The sequence below is a fragment of the Salmo salar genome, chromosome 04 (assembly GCF_965601325.2).
Source record: "Salmo salar chromosome 04, fSalSal1, whole genome shotgun sequence".
NCBI classification, from domain to species: domain Eukaryota; kingdom Metazoa; phylum Chordata; class Actinopteri; order Salmoniformes; family Salmonidae; genus Salmo; species Salmo salar.
In genome coordinates, this window is record NC_138294.1 from 79,066,267 (window position 1) to 79,090,184 (window position 23,918).

Consider the following 23,918-nt stretch of genomic DNA (forward strand, 5'->3'; position numbering starts at 1 on the left):
TAATCTCCACCCGGCACAGCCAGAAGAGGACTGGCCACCCCTCAGAGCCTGGTTCTTCTCTAGGTTTCTTCCTAGGTTCTGGCCATTCTAGGGAGTTTTTCCTAGCCACCGTGCTTCTACATCTGCATTGCTTGCTGTACAGCACTTTGTGCCATTGGCTGATGTAAAAAGGGCTTAATAAATACATTTGATTGATTGATTGATTGAGCATGTCAGAAGTTATGCTGCATTGACAGCATGGTCAACATGGAATGTTTATAATTTTAAGCTTGGAAAAGAGACCCTTAAACTCAGACTTGGACCACACACAAACTTCACTGAATAGAAGGCTAGTGATTGCTTTTGTAACTGATGTGAAATGGCTAGTTAGTTAGCGGTGGTGCGGGCTAATAGCGTTTCAATCGGGTGACGTCACTCGCTCTGAGTAGTTGTTCCCCTTGCTCTGCAAGGGCCGCGGCTTTTGTGGAGCGATGGGTAACGATGCTTCGAGGGTGGCTGTTGCCGATGTGTGCAGAGGGTCCCTGGTTCGATCCCAGGTTGGGGCGAGGAGAGGGACGGAAGCTATACTGTTACACTTTGCAATGCTTGCAATTAGCCACTGATTCCTTCCAAACCACTCATTGTTGAATTTGTGATTTCCAACTTGTTGTGTAATGTTTATGTCCAATGGCCGATGAGCACCGATACATTTTATCTATAATTTCTCTTCATTATTTATCTTCATATGACAAGGATTGAAAAGGATTTACCAGTTGATTGTCGACATAATTCATGATGGTGACTGCTAGCTTGCTAGCTAAGATTTTGAAAGTATGATGTTGACATGACCAGTCCAATCAAAGCTGCTGTAGATATAACGTAATTTTATCTGTGGCCAATGACCTTGAGCCTTCTTTGATGGGCATTTCTAATGTAACTCTATGGCAGCACCCAAGGGGCTTGAATTTTCAAGCTCTACCCGTAGATTTTGTGGTGACGTAGTATCCCCATTAATGACAGAACACTGAGCCAATCACGGTGCAACTAGAGAACATTACCGACCCCCACCACCACAGAAAGCATTGAGCTAGGCTGAAACACCTGCATTTTGGAGCTGCCTTACTCAAAAAAGCAAAATATGTGGCTTTATTAACTCATGGATTTTTTTTTTTTACATTGTTCGCAAACTGATATTTGACACGTATTAATGCCAAAATAACATGCAAAACAAAAGTATTTATTTATTTTTAAGCTAAACAGGTGGGGCTCAAAACCCACCTGCCCTGAATGACGGGTTGCCACTGTCTACTTCATAAACAGTATGCTTTAGAAGGCATAGATTATTATACCAGGTATGTTGCATAACAAATAATATCATTCACAAAAAATCTTAATCCAACCTCCAAATATTCTCCTACTTTCTGTTGATACTCAGACTTGATGTTTCTCTTGCCACAACAAATTAGAATGTCACAATTCTTATGTGCCCTGTCATGCCATATAATCTCCCCCAGCCTGTGATGACCTAATGACTATCATATTGGAGATCGTTACAGCCTAAATGACATTATTTTCATCATCGCTATGCAAACAAGGCTGATTTCCTCAACAATTTCGCTGTGCAAACAAGTTTTGTTTTTGCTAATAAAAAGAAAACATTACTTTGAACTACTTTTGGGTACCTTGTTAACATTACAACATGACATCCATGTCTGAAACATTGCTACGTTTTGGAAATAGCAAAGAAAACGTTTAATCTGCTTGACACATTAAAGTTACTTACCTTACAGATCAAACAGTCTGCTAATTTCCACCTCGTTCAGATAGGGTCAAAGTGGTGGAATGGAGTAGTGGGTTTTTAATGAGTGTTGGGTTAGTTGGAAGGATGTATTGTTTTATTTTTTTTCTATCACAAAGTACAATGGATTTATACTATAGTCCAGTTGGGGGGCAGTAATGCAACATATTGGATACCAATCGCCGTTAAACCTCACTGAAGAAGAAACTTCCTTCATGGGTCGCGAGAAGCAATGGCGGGTGCAGAAGCATTGTGTGATTCTGTTGGCACAAGTAAAGTTGATGAGAATGAGTGGATGATGGTAAAGAAGAGTGGAGTAAAAAGGGTTGAAGTTGGAAATGAACAGTAGTTTATGGTTGGAGTGAGATTCATGAGCAATGATGTTTTTTTGGGTGACCGTTTGATTCTCGAAGATGGTGAAGGACGATTGGGAAAAGTGGAAATGGTCAGAGTGACCAGGAACGGTATGATGTTGATTTCGTGTATGTCAAAAAGAGAAATCTCTGTGTGTCTCGACAAGCTATCGACGTATGATGTGGAAAGCTGTGATTTTCAGAGTAGGGCACCGGTTAAAAGGTGTCATCGCTGGCGTCTCGTTGGACATAGAGGCTGTGTGGTTTAGGGATAACATGCCAGGAGTGGTAGACGCACGTCGCTTGACCTGAATAATAGATGGAAAGAAGGAGGAACGCCTATCGGTTTTACTGTCTTGATTAAATGGTTCTCCTGACTTATGTAAAACTTGGGTATGTGAGATATGCGGTGAGACCGTATGTACAGAAACCGCTGCAGTGTTACAACTGTAAAACGTTTGGACACGTGGCAAGTGTTTGTCGAATAAATAAGAGTCTGAAGCACATTGCTGTAATTGTAATGGGAATCACGTTCCCGGAGTGCCCTAAGATGGAAGTTGCAGTAGCTAGGATCAGGGCTATCTAGCAGGTCTCCTATGTGGAGGCAGTGAAAATAGCTAAAGGAGTGAGTAGAGATGAGATGGTAGTGGATGTCCCTAAGCCTGCAGTGAATTCTGTTCAGGAGAAGGATCCTGACACACTAAGGCCCAAATGAAACGGAAAGCATTATTTTACTAGCAAGTTAGAATGCACGGTAGTGACCGAGAGAAAACAGAGGGCCTCAAGCATCAATGGCGTCACGCGCGCAAAGAGCTTCAAATTAGAAAGCAAGTCTATGAGGGAGGCCAAGATGGTGTCGCTGTGAGAGGGAGTGTTTTCTCACTTGTCCAAGCAACTTTGAGGGTTAGGTGGTTAACAGCCTAATATTGGCTATCAATGTAGCAAGAAACTAACTATAACTGGTTTTAGCTACATATGGCAAATTTAGAGTTCGTTTTTGTCAAGTTAAATGGGAAGAACATGACAGAAAGCCTCACAGAAGACAGCAGGCATGCTAACTTGCTACGACAAGAGCCAAAGCGGCATGTATACACAAGATGCCGCGAGCTCAAGCAAGAGAAAAGACAAGATGGACCAGGACGAGATCCTTGCAACCTCTTTACCTCAGACCCCAATTAAAAATCCACCGGAGAAAAAAAGTGAGAGCAGTCCAGACCCTGACTACTAAACAAGATACCACGTTCTCCAAAGTTTCCATCATAGAGCGGGCTACCAAAGAAACATCAAAGAAGATTTACAATTTGTCAGACTGTCCATCAGCTTCACACAGTTGTGAGCGAGAACAAGGAAAAGATAACGTTTGTAGAGAACGAGCTGAAGAAACTGCAATCCCAAAATAATGAGCTGTTGAGAATTTAGCTAAACTTCAATGGTACTCTCGCAGGTGGAATCTGAAGATCCAAGGCATAAGAGAGACAGAGGGAGAGGACATTAGGGAAGCGGTCATCAATATCCTGGGAAAGGTGGCTCTGTGCATCAAAGACAAGCTAAGAGACGTGATCGATGTGACACATCAACTTGGGAAACAAAGATCTGATGGACCCCCTCACAATGTCATCATGCGCTTCACTATGTGCCACTACACGGTCATCATCTGGAAAATTTTCCAGATGAGAAGAAGCTCCGCATCAAAGAAGCTCTGATACCGCAAGATCAGACTGCCAGGGAGAAACTGTGGCCACTTATACAGAAGGCACGACAAGAGAGAAAGAAGGCTGGGTTCAAGGGCCCACACATGTTCATCGATGGAAGAAAAATTACTGGTTAACTCTGGTGACATGACATGAACCACACTTGAACTGTGAGTACTGCCAAGAATACATTTACTGTTCGAACTATAACTTAAACAAACCCTTTTTAATTTTTTTTAGTTAAATGATAATGCCTGAGAAGACAATGTTTGGATATATCCTCCGGACACCGACTTTGAGGGTATTATCACATTTATACAATGGGTTACCAACATTTTCAAATAATGATTAACATATTTTCATTAAAAACGTTATTGTGATGAATTTATTCATACCATTTCATCCTTCCACAACATATAGTCCCGACACAAATCTAGGGTTGCTACCCAAGCCGGCTGGTCGTTCATTCTATTGGTTCGGTTGCCAAAGACGCGACCCAGTCGTTCAGTCTTTTTGTTCTGTATCTATGGACGCAACCCAGTCGTTCGTTCTAAATGTTCCATTTCCCTACTGGTTGGCAACCATCTTATTCCTTGCTTGCTAGCTAGCCAACTACGGCTAATTTACTGTCACGTCAAACAGTGCAGACAGAATAACAACAGTAGCTGCATTTGCATTTGTTTAAGCTGTTTTCTAGTGACATTTATTTGGATACATTCAAAACAATGAGCTAATGAGGCGTCATTTCGCCTGGCATAGAAAATGTGCTCTCTCTCATCAGGACACTGTTGTTCAGAGGAGCTAGCCAACAACAAAGCTAACACAATAACATAAAAAACACAGCTAACACAATAACTTCAAACTGAAGCTGGAAAGACTGCAAACTAGCTGCACTTCGTTTGACCTTTTTTTAATTTACCTTTTTTTAATATATATCCATAAAACTGATGCAAGCTGATTCATGATTTAGACTGGCTGAGAAATGCTGCCTGTCTGCCTGTTTGTCTTATCCCGACTCCCGACAGGTGCATTACTATGGGACAGCTGGAGATCGAATTTGAATATTGAAACAATGTTGCAAATGTCAAGAGACAGACAGCAAGGTTTACACAAATCTCTGCTGTTGAAAAATAAATGTTAGTCGAAAAGAAATGTGAGATAATGTCTAGATGCTTTTTATAGTGGAGATCAAGTTTATAAATTGCTTGGCTGGGCTGATGAGACAGTGGATTGCGCAGTCAGATGGAACAGAGTAAATACGCATTTTAACATCATAGATTTAGCCAGTGGTAACTTGTGGAATAGACCCCAGCTGGAATGCAGTTTTAACCAAATCAGCTTTCAGGATTAGACCCACCCGTTGTATAATATACTGTTAACCACCGCTACCTCAGTTGAGCGTATTTTTCTGTCGGAGTAACCCTCTCAAGGATTACTGTTTGTTTTATTGTTCACATTACTACATCTGTTGTCTAGTTTGTGTCTTTGTTTTTTATGCAGGAGTTTGTTTTCAACTCACTCAATATCGTTAGCCTGAATGCTAGGGGTTTGAGAGATCGTACTAAAAGGAAAGCCTTATTTTCATATTGTAAATGCAGTAACGCAGATTGTGTCCTTCTTCAGGAAACTAATTTGTGTGAAAGTAACAATTGAAAATGTTGGAAGTCATAGCAAATCATTCCGTTGATGTTTTGACACTTATCCACAAGTTTAAGGGCGACATTCTAGAATCCACATCTTCACAGGATGGGAGATGGGTCATAGTAACTGTTAAACTTGACAATGCTATTTTCATCATCTGTCACGTTAACTCTCAATTCACATGCTCCAAATAAGACCCTTTTTGCCAAACTTACCAGAAAACACCTGATGACTCTGCTGACTTGTTTTCCTCCTAGAATGAGTCAACGCTCTCAAAATAGCAATACCATCCCAGTCCACGAGGTACTGAAGGCCCCTCGCCCGACGTCTCGAATCCAGTATGGAAAGAACGGATTACGCCGGGGCCCCCTCGATGTCCAGAGGGGGCGGAGGAACCTCCCGCAACTCAGACTCCTGGAGCGGGCCAGCCACCACCGGCCTGAGGAGAGACACATGGAACGAGGGGTTAATACGGTAATTGGGGGGAAGCTGTAACCTGTAACAAACCTTGTTCACTCTCCTCAGGACTTTAAATGGCCCCACAAACCGCGGACCCAGCTCCCGGCAGGGCAGCCGGAGGGGCAGGTTTCGGGTCGAGAGCCAGACCCGGTCCTCACTGCGGTGACGGTCTGTGCCAACTTTCTGGCACAGCACGGCGCGCTGAAGGTGAACATGGGTGGCGTCCCATGTTTCCTCCGCGCGCCAGAACCAGTCGCCCACCGCAGGAGCCTCGATATGACTCTGATGCCAAGGAGCCAGAACCGGCTGATACCCCAATACACACTGGAAGGGGGAGAGGTTAGTGGAGGAGTGGCGGAGCGAGTTCTTGGCCATCTCTGCCCAGGGCATGAACGCTACCCACTCCCCCGGCCCGTCCTGGCAATAGGACCTCAGAAACCTACCCACATCCTGGTTAACTCTCTCCACCTGCCCCTTACTCTCGGGGTGAAAACCCGAAGTAAGGCTGATCGAGACCCCCAGACGTTCCATGAATGCCTTCCAGACCCTCGAAGTGAACTGGGGACCCCGATTAGACACTATATCCTCAGGCACCCCGTAGTGCCAGAAGACGTGCGTAAACAAGGCCTCCGCAGTCTGTAGGGCTGTAGGGAGACCGGGCAGAGGAAGGAGACGGCAGGACTTAGAGAAATGATCCACAACAACCAGGATCGTAGTGTTTCCATGTGATGGGGGAAGATCAGTCAGGAAATCAATCGACAGGTGCGACCATGGCCATTGTGGAACGGATAAAGGGTGTAGCTTACCTCTGGGCAGGTGCCTAGGAGCCTTACACTGGGCTCACACTGAGCAGGAGGAAACAAACTCTCACGTCCTTAGCCAAAGTGGGCCACCAGTACTTCCCAGTCAGACAGCGCACCATCCGACCGATGCCTGGATGACCAGAGGAGGGTGACGTGTGGGCCCAATAGATCAACCGGTCACGGACAGCAGACGGAACATACAGACGGCCAGCGGGACACTGGAGTGGAGCGGGCTCTGCACACAACGCCTGCTCAATATCCGCGTCCAGCTCCCACACTACCGGCGCCACCAGGCAGGAGGCCGGGAGTATGGGGGTGGGATCCATAGGCTGCTCCTCTGTGTCATACAGCCGGGACAGTGCATCTGCCTTCACGTTCTAGGAACCTGGTCTGTAAGAAAGGGTGAACACAAAACGGTGTGAAAAACATGGCCCACCTTGCCTGGCGAGGGTTCAGTCTCCTTGCCGCCTGGATGTACTCCAGATTGCGGTGGTCAATCCAGATGAGAAAAGGGTGTTTAGCCCCCTCAAGCCAATGTCTCCACGCCTTCAGAGCCTTGACGACAGCCAAAAGCTCCCGATCCCCCACGTCATAGTTTCGCTCCGCCGGGCTGAGCTTCCTTGAGAAGAAGGCACAGGGGCAGAGCTTCAGTCGCGTACCCGAGCGCTGAGAGAGCACGGCTCCTATCCCAGTCTCGGACGCGTCCACCTCCACTATGAATGCCAAAGAGGGATCCGGATGGGCCAGCACGGGAGCCAAGGTAAACAGAGCCCTCAGGTGACCAAAAGCCCTGTCCGCCTCAGCCGACCACTGCAAGCGTACCGGTCCCACCTTCAGCAGTGAGGTAATGGGAGCCGCTACCTGACCAAAACCCCGGATAAACCTCCGGTAGTAATTGGCAAACCCTAAAAACCGTTGTACCTCCTTTAACGTGGTGGGAGTCGGACAATTACACACAGCTGAAATGCGGTCACTCTCCATCTCCACCCCTGAGGTGGAAATGCGGTACCATAGGAAGGAGATGGACTGTTGGAAGAACAGGCATTTCTCAGCCTTGGCGTACAGGTCATGCTCCAACAGTCGATCAAGCACCTTGCGCAACAGGGACACATGCTCGGCGCGTGTAGCTGAGTATATCAGAATGTCATCAATATGCACCACTACACCCTGCCGTGCAGGTCCTTGAAAATCTCGTCTACAAATGCTTGGAAGACTGATGGAGCATTCATCAACCCGTACGGCATGACGAGGTACTCATAATGCCCTGAGGTCGTGCTGAATGCCGTCTTCCACTCGTCTCCCTCCCGGATACGCACCAGGTTGTAAGCACTCCTGAGATCAAGTTTGGTGAAGAAGCGCGCCCCGTGTATTGACTCAATCGCCGTGGCGATTAGAGGTAGCGGGTAACTGTACCTCACAGTTATCTGATTAAGGCCTTGATAGTCAATATACGGGCGCAAACCTCCATCCTTCTTCACAAAAAAGAAACTCGAGGAGGCGGGTGAAGTGGAGGACCGGTGGGTGAACTCCTCAAAGTCATCCAACGCCATATCTCCTTCTTCCCATACGGCGTTAGCCCACTCCAGAGCTCTCCCCGAGAGGCACGAAACGAGGACGGACACCCTCTCCCTTCTCAAGGGAGCCGGGTAAACGGTGCTCAGGTATAAGTCCAGCTGTAACAGGAAACCCTGGCACCGTGCCGCCGTCCCATCATACTCCCTGGGAAGGTCGAGACGCATCCCACTGGGACCAGATACAGGAGGGACGAGTAGTGGTAACCCCAGTTGTGCTGGTGGAGGCGCTGGAGGAACTCTCTGTCTCTCCCAGCGGTCCATTGTCTGAATGACGCGGTCCATCGTGACGCTAAGATGGTGGATCATCGTCGCTTGCTTCTGGACGCGCTACTCTATCCCCATACCAGGTGCACCTGCTCCTGCTGACTCCTTATGGTTGGTGTTGTATTCTGTATTGGCTGCGTAACTGGTGGCAGGGAAGTCAGACGCAGGAGAGCAGAACTTGGTAATAGCCGGAGCAGTTTAATAGTAAAACCAACGGCATAAGAAATACAAAATATGGGCACAATAACCCGACGCGCACCAGTCAAACAAATGTGCACAAGCACTTACAATAAACAATACCACACAAAGACATGGGGGGGAACAGAGGGAAATGAAAACCAGGTGTGTGGGAAAACAAGACAAAACAAATGGAAAATGAAAAATGGATCGGAGATGGCTAGAAGACCGGCGACGTCGATCGACGAACACCGCCCGAACAAGGAGAGGCATCGACGTCGGCAGAAGTCGTGACACAGGGCCTTATTTCACTGATTCTGAAGCATGATAACGACCTTTCTCTCATTGACAATTGTAGACCAATTACTTTATTAAATATTGATTACAAATTGATTGCTCTGTCTTGTGCCAAAAAAAGAAAGAAATGAATAGATACCATTATAAATGAGACTCAAACAGGATTTATGAAGGGCCGTCACATAAAAGTTCCAACATTCGTTTAGTCTTGGACCTTTTAAGTTTTTCAGATGCAATTGACTCAGATGCTGTTATTTTATTTTTGGACTTCTTTAAAGCCTTTGACACAATTGAACATTGTCACGTCCTGACCATAGTAAGTTGTTATTTTCTATGGTCGAGTAGGTCAGGGCGTGACAGGGTTTTTTTCTAGTTTAGTTTTCTATGTTGTTATGTTCTAGTTTTGTATTTCTATGTTGGGTTGTTCTAGTTTTTGTATTTCTATGTTGGGCTTTGTTTGAGGTGATCTCCAATTAGAGGATCTCCAAACATGATCTCCAGACATCGCTGTCTCTAATTGGAGGTCATATTTAAGTTGGTGTTTGTCCCATCTGGGTTTGTGGGAGATTCATTTTGAATAGTGTATGTTTCACCTCTGCGTCACGGTTTGTTGTTTTTTGTCATTCAGTTTACTTATGTATTGCATTGTGTCACAGTATAAATAAAATGTGGAATGACACACACGCTGCACTTTGGTCCGCTTCTCCTTTCGACAACCATGACAAACATGAATTTCTCTTTCGGTCTCTTAAACGTTTTGGTTTCGGTGAAAATGTTATCAAAATCATTCGCATGTTTTACAAAGATATGAATAGTTCTGTGGTACTAAAGCTTAATACATCCAAAAGATTCAGTATCAACAGAAGTGTATGACAGGGATGCCCAATTTTGCCATTTTTATTCATATAGATAGTGGAACTTCTGTCTCTACATATTATGAATAATGCAAATCTGCATGGCCTAACCATTTTCAACATTTTCCAACTGGCTGATGATAATACTCTTTTTTTTTTTAAAGACAAAGACCATGCCCTTAATACTACCACTGTATTCTCTATTGCAACTTAATTAAAACTGAATGTTTCTAAATGTGAAATCTTGTGTTTATATGACTCTGATGATAAAGAAATGTTCCTATAAAGGACTGTGTATTTAGTAATAAATCCATCAGAAAACCACTTAGTCAGACAACATTAATTTCTCTCCTAGAATTAAGAAATCCAAGAATATATTTAATAATTGGCTACAACGGGATCTATTCTCGGGAGAGTGCTTCTGTCCAAGGCAGAGGGACTGTCTCGCTTTGTGTACACCTCATTATCTTTATTTGTAAATCCCTCTACCTGTAAAGAGATTAACAAGACCTTTCTTGACTTCATCTGGAAAAATAAGTCTCACAAACTAAAAAAGTCAGTACTCTCAAATAAAAGATCTGAAGGAGGTCTGGAAGTGTTGGATTTTGTTGACAAAAATAACACTTTCAAGCTCAATTGGTTTAAAAGAAGTTTGGTCAATACAGAATCAATTTGGTATTTCATTCCAAACAACGTGTTAAGTTGGGAGGTCTTCCATTTTAAGTGAAATGTAATTATATTCCTGATAGATTACCCGCTAATTGGCTAGGTTTCACCAACAAGCTTTAATGTCCTGGAAAATGTTTCCTGCACAACTTTCCCCACATAAAGCACTTTTGTGTAATAATGCAGACATAACTGTAAGGAATAAGTCATTGTTCTACCCTAGCTGGCATGAGAGGAATATTGACTTTGTTCTTGATATTTTCGACAACAGGGGTAATATTCTTTCATATGAACAATTTATAACATTGAATGAGTTTCCAATACCTTTCAGAGAGTTCATTTCAGAGCTTATCCAGAACTCAGCTTGGAAGGAGTGGGCTTACTTAAGAATTCTTGTTGTAACAAATACACAAGACAAGTTTTACAACTTATGTCTGGAGGAAAAATGTTCTGAAACATGCTTATTCCTGACATTGTTTGGAAGAATTCTTGGTTGATGCCTTACAAATATTGTATACCAAACAAATGTAAGGAAGTGCCCTTTAAGATTCTACATAAGATATATCCATGTAAGTCTATGTTGTTCAGATTTGTTGATATTGATGATATCTGCATCCCAAAAAAGGTGAAAATCAAACACACTTATATTAAATAAAAACTGTGATAGGTTTTTGGGAAAACCTTGCAGCATACTTATTTACCTTTTTGAACACTACCCATGTTTTTGACATGAAGGATATAATATGTTACTGTTGCAATGATAACAAGACCATTGAAATTATTGTGATTTTTAAAAATTCTTGTTGCCAAATACTTTATACACAAAAAAAATCATAATTTTGTATAATAAAATAAAAAATATCAAAAGCTACAAAAAACATAATAAAATAAGCATTGTGGTTGTCACGACTTCCGCCGAAGTTGGTCCCTCTCCTTGTTCGGGCGGTCGAAGTCACCGACCTTCTAGCCATCGCTGATCTAGCCATCACTCCTTACAGATGTGGAACATGCGTAGGTCATTTGTAGCAAAGTAATTTGAGAAATGAATATGCTATGCTTAGTTGACTAGCAAAAGATGTAGTTTAAAATGCATTGGGCAGTAAGCTAAGGTTTCAGTCAAATAGGCTATATATTTTTTTTACAAAACATTTTGTACCATGTTTTGTGCTGCTACCATGTTGTGCTTCTGCCATGTTGTGTTGCTACCATGTTGTTGTCATGTTGCGTTGCTATCATGCTGTGTTGTCATGTGTTTCTGCCATGCTGTTGTTTTCTTAGGTCTCTCTTTATGTGTTTTGTCCTATATTTTTATTTTGTATTTTTAATTCCAGCCCTCGTCCCCGCAGGAGGCCTTTTGCCTTTTGGTAGGCCATCATTGTAAATAAGAATTTGTTCTTAACTGACTTGCCTAGTCAAATAAAGGTTAAATAAATAAAACATTTAAAAAAAATTTACAAAAATGCAGCCTACCTGTGTTGATTTCGATCGCATATAGCCTAGGGCAAGCTAGGCTGGAAAACTAAAGGACTCCGATATCAAGAGGGAATTCTGTTACGTAGAAAGAATGAGACAAACTAAATTCTTTATAAACTGCTCGGGTGTACAGTGCATTCAGAAAGTATTCAGACCCCTTGACTTTTTCCACATTTTGTTACGTTACAGCCTTATTCTAAAATGAATTTAAAAAAAAATCAATTAAAAACATCAATCTACACACAATACCCCAATCTACACACAAACAGATTTATTTTTAATAGCAAAAAAATGTCAATAACTGAAATATCACATTTACATAAGTACTCAGACCCTTTACTCAGTACATTGTTGAAGCACCTCTGGCAGCGTATACAGCCTCGAGTCTTCTTTGGTATGACGCTACAAGCTAGGCACACCTGTTTTTGGGGGGTTTCTTCCATTCTTCGCTGCAGATACTCTCAAGCTCTGTCAGGTTGGATGAGGAGCGTTGCTGCACAGCTATTTTCAGGTCTCTCCAGAGATGTTTAATCGGGTTCAAGTCTGGGCTCTGGCTGGGCCACTCAAGGAGAGTGGCCCAGCCAGATTTGTCCAGATTTGTCCTGAAGCCACTCCTGCGTTGTCTTGGCTGTGTGCTTAGGGTCATTGTCCTGTTGGAAGGTGAACCTTCGTCCCAGTCTGAGGTCCTAAGCGTTCTGGAGCAGGTTTTTATCAAGAATCTCTCTGTTCTTTGCTCTGATCATCTTTCCCTCAATCCTGACTAGTCTCCCAGCCCCTGCTGCTGAAAAACATCCCCACAGCATCCCCACACCGTGCTTCACCGTAGGGATGGTGCCAGCTTAACTCCAGACATGACGCCTGGCATTCAGGCCAAAGAGTTCAATCTTTGTTTCATCAGACCAGAGAATCAAATTTCTCATAGTCAGAGTCTTTAGGTTCCTTTTGGCAAACTCCAAGGGGGCTGTCAAGTGCCTTTTACTGAAGAGTGGCTTCCGTCTGGCCACTCTACCATAAAGGCCTGATTGGTGGAATGCTGCAGAGATGGTTGTACTTCTGGAAGATTCTCCCATCTCCACAGAGGAACCCTGGTGCTCTGTCAGAGTGACCATTGGGTTTTTGGTCACTTCCCTGACCTAGGCCCTTCTCCCTGATTGCTCCCTTTGACTGGGCGGCCAGCTATAGGAAGAGTCTTGTTGGTTGCAAACTTCTTTCATTTAAGAATGATGGAGGCCACTGTGTTCTTGGGGACCTTCAATTCTGCAGAAATGTTTTGGTAACCTTCCCCAGATCTGTGCCTTGACACAATCCTGCCTCAGAGCTCTACGGACAATTCCTTCGACCTAATGGCTTGGTTTTTGCTCTGACATGCACTGTCAATTGTGGGACCTTATATAGACAGGTGTGTGCCTTTCCAAATCATGTCCTATCAATTTAATTTACCACAGGTGGACTCCAATCAAGTTGTAGAAACATCAAGGGTGATCAATGGAAACAGGATGCACCTGAGCACAATTTTGTGTCTCATAGCAAAGGGTCTGAATACTTATGTAAATAAAGTATTTCTGTATTTTATTTTGTAGACATTTGCAAACATTTCTTAAAACATGTTTTTGCTTTGTCATTATGGGTTATTGTGTGTAGATTGATGAGGGGAAACAACTATTTAATCAATTTTAGAATAAGGCTTGAACGTAACAAAATGTGGATAAAGGGAAGGAGTCTGAATACTTCCCAAATGCGCTGTATCTACAACTCTCCTCACCTTCATGAGCTAACATTTTATTATTTACCTAGGCAAGTCAGTTAAGAACAAATTCCTATTTACAATGACAGCCTACCCCGGCCAAACACGGACGACGTTGAGCCAATTGTGCGCCGCCCTATGGGACTCCCAATCACTGCCAGATGTGATGCAGCCTGCATTGGAACCAGGGCCTGCAGTGACGCATCATTCACTGAGATGCAGTGCCACTCGGGAGCCTTTAAACGTAACTGTTTAATGCAGCCATGCAGGTACAGTGGCTCCCATATGACAGATAAGGTGAGTCTAATGGAGCACACAACAAAAATATACAAGGGCTACATAGCGAACATAACAAATACAACTGTTTATTATGGATTCTCATGACAATTAAGTTGGCATACACTACGCAGTAAATTGACGCGTTTTACTCTCGCACGCAAGTTTTGACATGGTTTCGGCTTAACAGTGAAGAAGGTGGACTTTGTAGCATTCATTGTGCAAGTAATACATTGAACTACTCAAACTGATAAAAAAAATATAAGAAGCTAGACATCATTATGAAGGCAGCAAAAAGATTTCTGGATCTCCAGGACAGGCGAAATTGTTACAGGGAATACTGAATGAAGAGGCCACCCCTTCCAGGTTCCTGAGCCTGTGTAGGGATCTGAATATACCTTTTAATCCGACTGAAGGAGTACAGTTTTGGTTTACTTTAGAAAGTTAGAAGTATATTTTTTCACCTTTCCCTTCTCCCTATTATTTTGAGTAAAGGTTTATCAGTTTTCACCCCATCCACTAGATGGCAGACCGCTTGAATACCATAGAAGAAGGAAGAGCTTCCTGCGTTCCATTCCGCTTCTGCGTACAAGCATTTTTGTGTTTGGAAGCCTTGTGTACTTGTCGAAATGGCCGAGGGTGATATCGAGGAATTCATTGAACAAAACAGGCATTTGTCCGAGCTTGTAGACACATATCGTGGTATCTCAGAAAGTGAAAAACATTGGAAGGCCAGGAGGGCATTCCTATTCAGAAATATAAACGACTTTGAAGACCCACACATTGATAAGCTGCTTGCTTTGTCCATGGTATGGGCCAACAACGTGTTTCTTGGCTGTCGGTGAGTTAACAATAAATACACATCGCGTGCATTGACTTCTTGATTTGCTATTTAGCTAAAATTAACATAATATACCAAATGTATGGCATGCAATATAGGTAGCTGACTCACTGCTGTTCCTGTGTGTTCTCTCAGATACAGTCCAGACCTCTTGGAGAAAGTGAATGAAATGGCTGAAGGAATTGTTGTGGAGGATGCCCCTGTTTTCAAAACCAGAGATGAGATCATGAAAAATCAGGTTGGTTATATTTCATACCAAAATAATGCTTCCTCTTTCTGCCTTGCCGCCTTTCATGAACACACATCTAGAAAAGATAGACAGGTGAAAGCAATTAGGCCAGTGTCTAGTCTCTAGCTATGCCTTCCAAAACAGACCAAAGGAGGCAAGGTAACAGTGTAAGGACACACAACCATAATCATTTTGTCTCCCTCTCCTTCAGAAACGATGATTGGATGACCTGCTCCGTTATGGATGGATTACCTTACTTTACTCAGATGCATATGGTTTTAAAATGTTATTTTAATAACATGCAAGCTTCTTAATGTTTTTTTTTTTATCGTGTATTACAACAAATGTAACACAAGCTAAACATTTTATACATAAAAATAATTTTAGCTGACTTGCCTGATTCAGTATCTAATAAACACAAGGCCCATTATGAGAATAAAATGGGTGGTGGGGAAAATGTTGCAAGAACAAAGCATGGTAAGGCCAGGAATATGCCGTGTGATGAGTTACGCTTTTTATATGTTCAATCAATCTGAGTCTGCAGCTGTGCACCTCCAATTCAAATAACATTTTTTTAAAGGTGTCCAGAAAAGGGCTTTCCATTTGGTCTTCACATATTCTCAGTTGTCCCAAATTACCCCAGGGTGAACCTCATTGTACTTCCTTGATTCCTCCCCTTGCCTCCTCCTCAAAACGCATTGAACCAGAGGGGATAAACCTCAGATCTTCTGTGCCAATGTGCTTTCTACAGTTTGTGCTAGTTATTAGTCCAAATTGTAGGACACTGAAAATCTTTTTGCAACAAGAGTTTCTATTGGGCAATATCAGGTAGTTCTGTCCCCGTTCCGTATGAGAAACGTTTTACAACAGAACCGACAAAATGAATACACTCCAGGGGTGTATTCAATTAATTACAGAAACCATTTAAGAACCAAACCGAACATACGGAACGAAACTGGGAGGGACCTACCTGAATTTGTCCTACAGTGAGTCAAAATTGTTTTCCGTCAGGAGTAAATGGTTTATGTTGCAAAATGTTTTGCAATAGAATCGGCGTAATGGAAGGACCTACTTGAATATGTCCAATAGAAGCTTGTTTTGCTCCTTTGGTCCTTAAACAGTTTTTGTAATGAATTCATCCCATACATCAGGCCCTGGTGCTTGCCCATTGGGCATTAAGGGGAACACTGCCCCCTAACTGCCAGACAGGCAACCAACCTCTGGTTGCCCATTCCCACAGATCCCCGGTCTACTAGCTGGTATGTATTTGGCTCTTGTGAGAATGCTGGACTTGGGAGGTTCCTGGTGGCCTGCTACTCCCCATTGAGGATGCAGTGATGAGGATTATTTACCCTAGTCCCATCAACTCTGGACCGCTAAACCAGTTCAACTCCTTTTTTTCATTGTTCCCCTCTAATCAGAGACTGATTTAGACCTGGGACACCAGGTGGGTGCAATTAATTATCAGGTAGAATAGAAAACCAGCAGGTTCTGGACCTGGTAGTGTAAGAGTTGAATATCCCTGCACATAATACCATCGTAGACACACAATGCCACAGCTGCACTCTCCACTTAAGTAAAAGAAATGAGCTGAAATCAAAATCTCAAAAATGTGTTTTATGTTTATACAGCATATAAGTATACATTGTTTTTAGAGTACATTCACAAATGTATAACACATCCCTTCTCCTAAGGTGAAATAAACCACTAGCTACAATATGACCCATACTGTCTGTCACAAACAAAAAAAAAGCATTTCAAGCAAGCTACCTTTCATTGGGTACGAGATAAAGTGAAGAGAGAAATGCAAGCGTGAAAAATAAACATTTCCAGGCTTGGGGAAAAAGCAGACGCATGGATTTGTGTTGCAATCAGCCCTTATTCTGTAGTCCTGATGTGTCTGGTTTCCACTATCTGTCCATGTTCCTAGATGAGCCAAACTCCAAATGTCCTCTTACAAGTGCCACTGTACTTGAACTCGTACAGATCATATCAGCCATCTTTTAAAAAAGGTTGGCGACCAGTTTTTTTGTTATTATTGTCGACATGCAGAATGCCATAGTTATCGTGATAAATAGTACTGACTCCTTTTATTCAGGGAGGTCATTTGAAACTACTACCAGGATGGGGCTTTATAGCTGGACAATTGGTTTCAAATTAATGCTACATGACAAACACTGCAGAATTTGAGGAAGCCATTCACTCAACAAATAATGTTTCATGGTTTTCTACCAATTTGACAACAGTCAGTTCTGTTCAAACCAAGCGATGTTAAAAAATAAGTATGTAGAAACTAAACAGTAACAGCATCAATCCAACAAAATATATATTACAAATTATGCTTGCAATAACTTATTTCACATCATGCAATAAAAAATAAAAAAACAAGTATCAGAGGTTTTCCTCAGTTGTATTGGCAAGCAACTAAAAGTCCCTACTGATTTTTTATTATTTTCTGGTGGCACTTTAGTTCTTCTGATGTTGACTTCTTTTCTTAGAGGAGCTAAATGAAAGATGTAAGTATTTGATACGAGTGATGAGAAGCCGGGGGGAAGATGCGTTAGGAGTCCACCCAGCTCTGCTCCACGATGGCAGAAACTCTCTTCTCATACTCCCGCTTGTTTTCTTGATAAAGCTGTGCAGCCTGGCTGTTTGCTGGACTGTTAGGATTTGGCTCATCCAACAGCGACTGTCAACACACAAAAAAAGTGATTGAATGTACAGGTATGAAACTGTGGTTCTCGTAACCTACACCATTATAAAAAGTGTGTGGGTCTTGGACCCCTACACCAGTATGAAAGTGTGGGGTTCTTGGACCCTACACCATTCTTGAACCCTACACCTTGAGTGAGGTAGCTGAGTCAGTCTTATGTATATCCAGGATCAGAAATACCACAACAAAAGGTAGGGAACACTATGTATATAGTCTGTAGAGCATTTACAGATGGACCATCTACTAACCCTTATTTTAACCGTAAACGTAGCAAGCAGTTTTCTTATCAACAGATAGTATGACCATCTACAGATGGACTATCCAAATAAGGTGTGACCCAAAGGTTGCTGCTATGATCAGATATCTACTCTGCAGTGAATTGTTTTCCCCACAGAACATACTGCAAAACAACAATGAAGTACACTACATAAAGAAACTGTTACATTTGTAAAATATAGAAACACACAGTAATCTATTATGATGTCAGACTGATAGAGAAGAGAAGGATTACAAACCAACCTGGATAGACGTCAGAATGGACGACACATCATATGTGGGGCTCCAACGATTCTGAAGGATGTCTAAACATATACTGCCATCTGCATAAACTACAAGATCAAAATGATTGTTTTAATTTCTAAGAAACATTTATACACAATCACGAAACAGAATAGCTTACTCTCATTAAAAAGCGAAATGCTGAAAAGTTCATAATGTGTTCACTATCCCATCAAGAACATGGCTAAAGTATTTAGGACATCTTGAATGTGTCCATAAGGACTCTTTCTTACCATTTGGGTGAAACATTTTGGAGATAAATCGAACCGTGGGTGGCTTGTTAGGGTACTCTTCTGAAAATTCTATCACAAGCTTAAAAGTTCCTGCGGAGACAAGTACAAAAAAAATAGTTTTTGTCACATACACCGGATAGGTACAATGAAATATTGTTTTACAGGGTCAGCCTTTATCGAGGCAAAATAAATGTCTTGTCCACTCCATACCCTTTATGGAGGCAAATAGTTTTATTGTCCACCCCACAGGTAATAGTCTGTGACATGGCTAATATAAGCCTGAATATGAAGGCTCACCCAGTATATATGCATAACTCAAAAGGCAGCAGAGTCATGAACCTGTTAAAATATATCACACTTTAGAATGCATTTTTTTTTTAACCTTTAACTGGGCAAGTGAGTTAACAACAAATTCTTATTTACAATGATGGCCTATCTCGGCCAAACCTGTGCGCCGCCCTATGGGACTCCCAATCACGGCCGGATGTGATACAGCCTGGATTCGAACCAGGGACTGTAGAGACACCACTTGCACTGAGATGCAGTGCATTAGACCGCTGCGCCACTCGGGACCCCAAAAGAATACAAAGACTGACTTTGCTCTTGGTTAGGACGATTGCAACCAGTTCATGAGTTAAAGTAATGTTATGATAAGCTAAGTTTAGTTAATTGATTTAGTAAAACATTTTTACTTACCATCCTCAAATGGTGTACCCACAGGCCTGCGAATAAAAGGGAGGAACAATTACTTGCACTGTAACAAACTCATATCAGCGATTAGACCCTGACTACCAAAACAAACATATTGCCACAATACCACTCCTTATACACTCCCACATTGTAACAATTACAATCTTGATACGGACTATTAATAGCACATTACAATAGAAGGTTAATTCATGAGCATGACAATGCAATACATTACTGGGATTGATACAAATGCTCTCATTTCTAATTAACTTTATATATGGCACACTGGCCTTCCACAGTTCAACAACTACATGTCACCATCTAACCTAACCCCCAGCCAACACACACACACCCCCCTCCCTCTCTGACTAAACCACAGCTCAACTTGCCCATATCCACGTAATCCGTATGGTCCTGGTGCCATGCCAGGATGATCACACTGGCAAAATGAGAAGGGTGGCTTTAGAACACTCACCCAAAAATAACCGCGTTCCAAAGCATGATGTTATTCTCTGATGGAGCACCACTCACACCAGTTGGTGGGTCTTCTTGAAGTCTGAGGAAAGAGAAACGGAGAGGAAACAATAGAATTAAACTTAAAACCCAGATGACTGTTTTTAGAAACAAGAAGATATCTATGTGCCTTCTACCATGAGTACAAAAGTTATGTGAACAAGAAAATAATTCAACTGAAATGCCATTGCTAGGTTTCCATCGGATTGGTGACAGATTTTAATGCAAATATTCTAAAATCTGCACATTTTCCCACCAATGATGTTTCCATCAAATTGACTTGTTGCAGATAAAAGGCTGTGCGTGATAGCATAGTGCACATAAAAATAACTTGCGTTTAAATTCCCATGTATTTTCAACACTACCGATGTTTTGTCACAAAAGATTTTAGCGTTATAGTGAATTTGGTCTTGGCACGTATGCTCTAGCCAACAGCTCAAAGATACAGTGCAGGTAGGCCACCTACATGAGATTATTATGGACAAAATAATTCCATTTCTTTTGTCAAACGGCAGCCAAGCATCAAACATGTCACCAGAATAAGACCCTCAATATTTATTGGAAAGGCTCATCAAGCTCATCACCTTGCACTTTCACCATCCTGTGAAGTTCCTAACTTATTTCATCTGTAGCCTAATAAACTGAATGCTTTCATAGTGAGAGGATCACACAACATATCGCATACTTCGATATAATGGTTATTATATCAATATTGGCCCATAAAAGGTGTTTCCACTGCCATTATTCACATAATTCATTTTACAGACAAAAATATCAACTTTGTCTAGTATATTTTGTCACTAAATCCAGCAGTATCATTCCAAAAACTCACCACAAAAAAAGCTCACTTTAACAGCTTTCGTTCATGCACAAGGTAGACTGTATTTTTCAGACCCATCTACAAGTCTCTACAGAAAATACCACCAGAATTAACCCCATTTACTGTTAGCTCCCTACCCACTGTAAAATGAAAGGCTACTGCACAGTGCTGCTATCAATTGTGAGTCACATTTTAATTATGCTTTATTAGGGTAGTACTTGTAATGTTGTTGTTCCCTGCAAGGAAATCTTGATGTTGTCAGATACTTGTCTTGTGATGTAGACTACAAATAACAAATAAATATCTTATGAACAATGTAGTTCTACCAGTATGTGTTCTGTGAGATTTAATTCAAACCATTGATCAAACACACAATGCTTATCAAGGAACGCTCCACGCTCCAAGGCCAATTGGTGGCAGAGGCAGCCAGGTACAGTAGGGTAGGATTATGTTACTATACAGTTGAAATCAGAAGTTTACATACACTTAGGTTGGAGTCATTAAAACTCGTTTTTCAACAACTCCAAAAATGTCTTGTTAACAAACTATAGTTTTGGCAAGTCGGTTAGGACATCTACTTTGTGCATGACACAAGTCATTTTTCCAACAATTGTTTACAGACAGATTATTTCACTTATAATTCACTGTATCACAACTCCAGTGGGTCAGAAGTTGACATACACTAAGTTGACTGTGCCTTTAAACAGCTTGGAAAATTCCCAAAAATTATGTCATGGCTTTAGAAGCTTCTGATAGGCTAATTGACATCATTTGAGTCAATTGGAGGTGTACCTGTGGATGTATTTCAAGGCCTACCTTCAAACTCAGTGCCTCTTTGCTTGACATCATGGGAAAATCAAAAGAAATCAGCCAAGACTACAGAAAAAGGATTGTAGACTTCCACAAGTCTGGTTCATCCTTGGGAGCAATTTCCAAACGCCTGAAGGTACCACGTTCATCTGTACAAACAATAGTACGTCAGTATAAACACCATGGGTCCACGCAACCATCATACCGCTCAGGAAGGAGACGCGTTCTGTCTCCTAGAGATGAACGTACTTTGGTGCGAGAAGTGCAAATCAATCCCAGCACAGCAAAGGACCTTGTGAAGATGCTGGAGGAAACAGGTACAAAAGTATCTATATCCACAGTAAAACAAGTCCTATATCGACATAACCTGAAAGGCCGCTCAGCAAGGAAGAAGCCACTGCTCCAAAACTGCCATAAAAAAGCCAGACTACGGTTTGCAACTGCACGTGGGGACAAAGATCGTACTTTTTGGAGAAATGTCATTTGGTCCGATGAAACAAAAATAGAACTGTTTGGCCATAATGACCATCGTTATGTTTGGAGGAAAAAGGGGGAGGCTTGGAAGCCGAAGAACCCCATCCCAACCGTGAAGCACGGGGGTGGCAGCATCATGTTGTGGCGGTGCTTTGCTGCAGGAGGGACTGGTGCACTTCACAAAATAGATGGCCTCATGAGGTAGAAAAATAATGTGGATATATTGAAGCAACATCAAGACATCAGTCAGGAAGTTAAAGCTTTGTTGTAAATGGGTCTTCCAAATGGACAATGACCCCAAGCATACTTCCCAAGTTGTGGCAAAATGGCTTAAGGACAACAAAGTTAAGGTATTGGAGTGGCCATCACAAAGCCCTGACCTCAACACTATAGAAAATTTGTGGGCAGAACTGAAAAAGTATGTGCGAGCAAGAAGGCCTACAAACCTGACTCAGTTACACCAGCTCTGTCAGGAGGAAATGGGCCAAAATTCACCCAATTTATTGAGGGAAGCTTGTGGAAGGCTATCCGGAACGTTTGACCCAAGTTAAACAATTTAAAGGCAATGCTACCAAATACTAATTGAGTGTATGTAAACTTCTGACCCACTGGGAATGTGACGAAAGAAATAAAATCACTCTACACTATTATTCTGACATGTCACATTCTTAAAATAAAGTGGTGATCCTAACTGACCTAAGACAGGGAATTTTTACTAGGATTAAATGTCAGGAAAAACTGAGTTTAAATGTATACTTAAACTGTATATGCACATCTACACATCTACAAGAGTCTCAAACTGTATATGCACATCTACAAGAGTCTCCATGGAGTTCCTAAGTATCACCTTTTTCCATTGACAGGTGTGTTACAGACTTCTGGAGACAGACATTGAGCTGCTATAGTGGAACTAATTGGCTTGCCCAGGCAGATGCCATCTGGAATCAAACAGACGGTAGCTGCCGGGGCTTTACATGAAGCCCTGGCCAGGTGCGTTTGTCCTCTTCAGGAATAGAGGCCTACTTCTGAAATATATGCCTAATCCCAATTTTTGGAGTTTCTCCTTTCACATAACTGAATACTTATAGTATTGCCTAGATAAAATGTTGCTGAATGTTGTCCCTAAATACATAGGTCTGGAAATACTGCATACAAGAGCAAGGCAACAATCAAAAGTTAGGGTTGTGTAACACCTGTCCGGCCATCAGTACACTGAGATTAGCAACCTAGCTAGTTTACTTGTTGTTTAACTCAGCTAGCACAGCCTTTTAATCGATACAAATCAAATAAATTTGGTAGCTATCTCACGTTAGTAAGTTAAAAAGTATTTGGCTAATTGTTTAATTTCCTTACTAAACTTAACTATCTAACGTTAGCTAAATGCATAGTGACTGACTAGTTCGATTTAGCTAGATAACGTTACTGTACCTAGCTAAAAAAAAAAAAAAAGTTAGCTGGTTAGATAGCTAACATCTGTATGTCAATGTAGTGCTAGCATTCATTCTAGCTGGCTAATTGAAGCACCATTATTGACCTAGTACTACAACTAGTTAGGTATCAGACAGTCAGTACAAAGTACTCAATTAATGACTGGCTCTTTGATTAGCTAACGTTACCTACAAACAACAGTGTACAGTACATGTACTGCAGGCCTCAAATTAGCTAACGCGTTAGCTCGCTAAATACAACACACAACATCAGAGCCAAAACGTTGCACTACCTTTTGAAATCTCTCATAAGTCGTCTTCTAGCCGGAGTAGACATGATTCAAAACGTAAATAATTATACTTTGGTCATAAAAATCTGTCGAAACCGGTATTATTTTGGGTAATTCTTCTGTCTGTGCTCTTTTCTTCTCTCCAAAACAACTACAGTGACGTCATGTACTTCCATAGGGGAAACAAGCAAGAACATTCGTTTGGAATAGGCCACTTTCACTATGAGTAGTGTGAATGTTATCAAATTAACAGATTTCATCCAATATGTGA

The 23,918-nt window shown here is 41.9% G+C and overlaps 1 protein-coding gene across 2 annotated transcripts; it reads right to left on the reverse strand.

Annotated features, from left to right (window-relative positions):
- Positions 1 to 16,716: 16,716 nt before the first annotated feature.
- Positions 16,717 to 23,805, reverse strand: ube2b (ubiquitin-conjugating enzyme E2B (RAD6 homolog)). Of its 2 annotated transcripts, none has more exons than NM_001146361.1 (6): positions 23,651 to 23,805; positions 19,789 to 19,869; positions 19,320 to 19,345; positions 18,624 to 18,713; positions 18,352 to 18,440; positions 16,717 to 17,808 (listed from the first exon to the last, which is right to left on the reverse strand). In NM_001146361.1, exons 1-6 carry the CDS (start codon positions 23,692 to 23,694, stop codon positions 17,680 to 17,682), a joined length of 459 nt encoding a protein of 152 aa, NP_001139833.1. In that variant the 5' UTR covers positions 23,695 to 23,805; the 3' UTR covers positions 16,717 to 17,679. The 2 variants fall into 2 exon arrangements, with proteins under 2 accessions (NP_001139833.1, XP_082829895.1); XM_082973769.1 differs by lacking the exon at positions 23,651 to 23,805 and adding an exon at positions 21,463 to 21,585 and having other exon boundaries at positions 17,462 to 17,808.
- Between the last annotated feature and the right edge of the window lie 113 nt (positions 23,806 to 23,918).